This window comes from Antrostomus carolinensis, unplaced genomic scaffold (genome assembly GCF_000700745.2).
Source record: "Antrostomus carolinensis isolate BGI_N321 unplaced genomic scaffold, ASM70074v2 scaffold18081, whole genome shotgun sequence".
In the NCBI taxonomy this organism is placed as follows: domain Eukaryota; kingdom Metazoa; phylum Chordata; class Aves; order Caprimulgiformes; family Caprimulgidae; genus Antrostomus; species Antrostomus carolinensis.
In genome coordinates, this window is record NW_010292201.1 from 8,547 (window position 1) to 12,801 (window position 4,255).

General features: G+C 40.4%; 1 protein-coding gene across 1 annotated transcript in view; it reads left to right on the forward strand.

Annotated features, from left to right (window-relative positions):
* Positions 1-3,925, forward strand: part of LOC104531856 (activating molecule in BECN1-regulated autophagy protein 1-like) — a gene marked incomplete at its 3' end in the record, with an annotated part of 11,074 nt that extends 7,149 nt beyond the window's left edge. The window contains exons 3-4 of the mRNA XM_010176874.1: positions 3,143-3,331; positions 3,771-3,925. Of these exons, the coding sequence (XP_010175176.1) occupies positions 3,143-3,331; positions 3,771-3,925 (344 nt within the window). The remainder of the gene's footprint in view (positions 1-3,142; positions 3,332-3,770) is intronic.
* Between the last annotated feature and the right edge of the window lie 330 nt (positions 3,926-4,255).

Consider the following 4,255-nt stretch of genomic DNA (forward strand, 5'->3'; position numbering starts at 1 on the left):
TTTTTGTTTTGTTTTGTTTTTTTTTTTTTTTTTAGATCACTGTTGATTAGATTACAAGTACAAAGAAATTGGTGAGAAAGGACCCTCTTAACCACTGAGTCTAGCTCCCCGCTGTCTTAGGCGAGCACATCCTATAGTTCCTCTTATTATGTCTTAAAATTGGTTAAATTCTTGGCCCCTTTCACTTCTGTTGAAAGGCTATTCTAGAATCTTGCTATTCTGGTAGATAATTTCTAAACTTAATAACTGCTTTTACCCACTTACTCACCTGTCAATGTTGTTTGTGAAGAGAACTGATTTTTTCCTGGCACTTTCTGGTATTTGAAAATACAATCCCATTTCCTTGCAATCTTTTGCAATCTTATTTATTATTTATTTATTTTTAAAACCACACATAAAGTACATTTTTTGTTTTCCCAGTCATTCTCCTAGCTCTTTGCTGGACTTGTTACCGTGAAGGGTTAATCTTTCTGGAACCTGCCTGACTAAAACTGTGCCCAGTATCCTGTGTGTGGTCTCAGCACAAGGTTGTATATTAGCACTGATGTTTCTGTTGTAGTGTTCTCCCTTGTGCAGTTTAGGATTGTCATCTCTTTCACTGTTAGGTTGGGTGGATGGCTCGGTCTTTGCTATGATCTCCAAAGTTGATTCTCTCATCCAGCTGAAAAGCTCCTGGATAAAGCAGAAATGTATAAATGTTAACACACTCTAGAACTGATTTCATTTCACTTTTGTTATGTCTCTGTGTACTTCACTGTATGGTCTGATCATGCTCTGTTAATGTAATTACCCAAGTTTATCAACACCATTCATCAACCAACTCCACTGTGTGCATAGCTCATTGATAAAGCTAATAAATAGGATTGGTTTTGAAATGACTCACTGAAGAACTCTGCAGGAATCCTCCCAGTTTCATGGGGGTTACAACAGTGGAACCTGTTGTCATGTATCCTTTAGCTCGTTCACAGCACATACTGCAGTTCTTGGGTTGATGCCCATCTTCTCTTGTGATGACATAATGAATACTTGAGTGAAGCCGAGATTTAAAAAAAAAAAAAGGGCAAATTTTAATTATACCTTTTTAAAAATTAGGTAGTATAGTCTTTAATCTTCATTCTGTGGTCTTTCTGTTTAACTAGCTTCAGCATAAGCACTCAGGAGTTTTGTCATCTTTTGGACCGTCTGTTCTTTGAAGGGCCATGTGTATTTTAGATTCTGTTATTACAGCTATGACAGCGACTACCATTATTTACCTTTTTTCTGTTCAGCACCTTTCTGTTTATACTAGGCTTGAAAATTACTGTTTTTAGCAGCTTCGAGACTCAAAAAAAAAATGGTTGAATAAATTTAGAGTACAGGTGTAGGTGGTTTGGTACAGAATGTAATTACATAGTCCACCTTTTATCCTCGTCTTCTTTTTCATTGGAGTTTCTGAAATGGAACAGGAGAAGTTGATACTCAACCATGTAGGAAAGCAGTTCCAGGAAAAATGTCTTTGAGACCAGAAGAACTGAAGATGAGGTTCAGTGAGCACTGAAATCAGTGGTGCTGGAAGAAGGATCAGTCCTGTCTGCTTCCATGTGATGACTTATTTTTCTGCTACTGCAGGTGTCTATGTGGCCATGTGGTGTACTAGGTTGGGAAACTGTTCTGGATAAAAAGTGACCTAGACCACAGTCAGTGATTTCTCAGCCATATCAGTTCCCTGATGTAGCTTGCTTTCCACAAAAGTGTTGGAAACAAAGGGTGGGAATTGTTTCTTCTGGCAGCAGTGCCAGTTTGGTAAAGCATTGAGTTACAGCCTTAATTTGATTTGGAAGTTCAGACTTCTAGAATTATACACAAAGCATTCTTGGCCCTGTTCTTTTGTTAAACTAATAAGGAATCTTGCCCAAGAGGTGCCTTCATAAACTCATCTGCAATTTCAGCTGAACAAATCAGAGCCAATTCTAGGCTGGGTCTGAAGGTTTAGAAGAGAATTCCTGGACTGTAGAAGTTGACAGAGTGCTCCACATGATGCTATAGCTTCATGAGATGGAGTGTTCAGTCTTCTAGCATGCAAAGCTTCTATATTGCAAATGTGGCCTTTATTTCTATTTTTTTTTTTAATATATTTTTATCCCCTTGAGTTTGAAAATACTAGAATTTGAAATTCCTCTGTCCCCAAAATAGTGTATGTAGTTTCCCCTCCAGACCTCCTGGAGTAATTGTAGCAGTTTTAGTGAAACACTGGAGCACGTTAAGTTAGGCTGAGAGAGCAAACATATAACTTCAGCCTTGTCTTATGAATCCACCACTGAACTATTAGTGGTGACAATGCTAAAAGGCCTTGGAAGCTCATTGTACAAGGAATGAATGACACAAGTGCATAGTAAGATCCAGTGGCACAAAGAGCTTGTGGGCTGTGTCTGCAAAGCATGGGGGGGAAAGTTTTGTATGAGGTCACCCAGCAACTCACCAGCAGAGATTAAAGTAAAACTTTTATTTTCTGAATTGCTGCTCACTACCCTGTCTGTTAAATAGTTACTTCACTGATTGCAGGAGTGTCTCAAATACTGGCATAATTAAATGGAGGACTGGCTGGAGAAGTCTCTGCCCTTTCTCACTTGATTTATCCAAGATTGGTATAAAAATCAGCTGTCAGAAATGAATGTCTGTATCTGCAGGGAGGAATTTTTCTCTCATCTCCTGTTTACTGGAGATAAGGGGAGCTGGAACCAGGGGCTCTGCAAGAGAAGGGGAAATGAATTAAGGTGTACTGTTTCCAATGATACCACTGCTGGAGTTTGTCAGAGAGTCACAATTTGGGACTTGTTTAAACTGTGCTGTCCTTGACAAAGGATGGTGTTATGCTCAAGAAAGGAGGGGTTTGATAAAGTGCAATTACCACTATTTCTTGGATGAAGGCTCCAGGAGGTGAGTAGATTTTGTTCCCTGGGCTCATTGCAGTGTCTTATCTCCGTTTTGGAGCAAGTTTTACATTAATCAGGGTATTAACGTGTCATAAACTTTTGGAGGAAGCTAAGTGTCTTGAGTGTCTTTTGCATGTACTGTCTGGTCTCCAGTGTTAGGTTTACATCTTGCTTTATTCTCTGTTGGGCCTGAGTCCATTAATCACTGTTCCTTTCTTTCTTCTTTGCAGCCTCTGTGAACGTCCTTGTTCAAAACTGCAAGATTTACAATGATGCCAGCTGCGATATCTCTGCTGATGGGCAGCTGCTGGCAGCCTTCATTCCCAGCAGTCAGAGAGGCTTCCCTGATGAGGGAATACTGGCTGTGTATTCTCTGGCACCCCATAACTTGGGCGAGATGCTCTACACAAAGCGATTTGGTAAGCATGCAGCAAGAAGTCAGGGTGGGTAGGAGTGTGAGACGTTACCTCACAACTCAGCCTTCGGTGAGAAATGCAATAGTCTGAAAATCAGTGATTGTAGTAACAGGAAATATTTTATTGACCTTCCAACCAGCCACAAATCTAGTACTGCTGGGGAAAAGCTTGTGTGACAGTCTGGATGCGTAAGGTGCTGGTATGGGGGAGCTGCTAAGGCATAGTTTTTTATTTCTTAAAGAATTTCATTATCTTAACGAAAGGACACTTGCTCACAAAAATTGTTCTTGTGCAGGTCTCCTTGTTTTTCTCTACCTCTTAAAGCATGAGCTTACTATGCCATACATTATGGGAATGCTGGGAGGGAATGAAGAAGCTGTGAGGATGAGGTGTAGGGAGGGATGTCAACCTGTGAGAGAAATAACTCCTCTCCTCTTTATAGGCCCTAATGCCATTTCTGTGAGCCTGTCTCCAATGGGCAGATACGTAATGGTGGGACTGGCTTCCCGGCGTATCCTTTTACACCCCTCCACAGAACACATGGTTGCTCAAGTCTTCAGGCTGCAACAGCCCCACGGTGGAGAAACCTCAATGAGGGTGAGTGTGTGTGTATTCTATTTCTGTGTGTTTTCATCAGTGATTTTGTATCATTTTGGCTCCAGCATAGTAGGTGGTTGCTGGGTTATGATAACAAAGAGAGAATACTCCAGGCCTACTTGCATAATAAACATGTGAAGGAATCTATTACAGAGGTATGCAAACATGGCAGGAGAATGTGAGTATAACAGAATTGTGAAACTTTACTCTGGTTTCAAGTATAATGACAAACAAATATATTCCATGTTCTGTGTGGTATCCTAAGTCTAGATGTCACTCACAGTAGGTCTTTTGTACTTCTCAGAGTAACATGCATATTGCTTGTGGTAC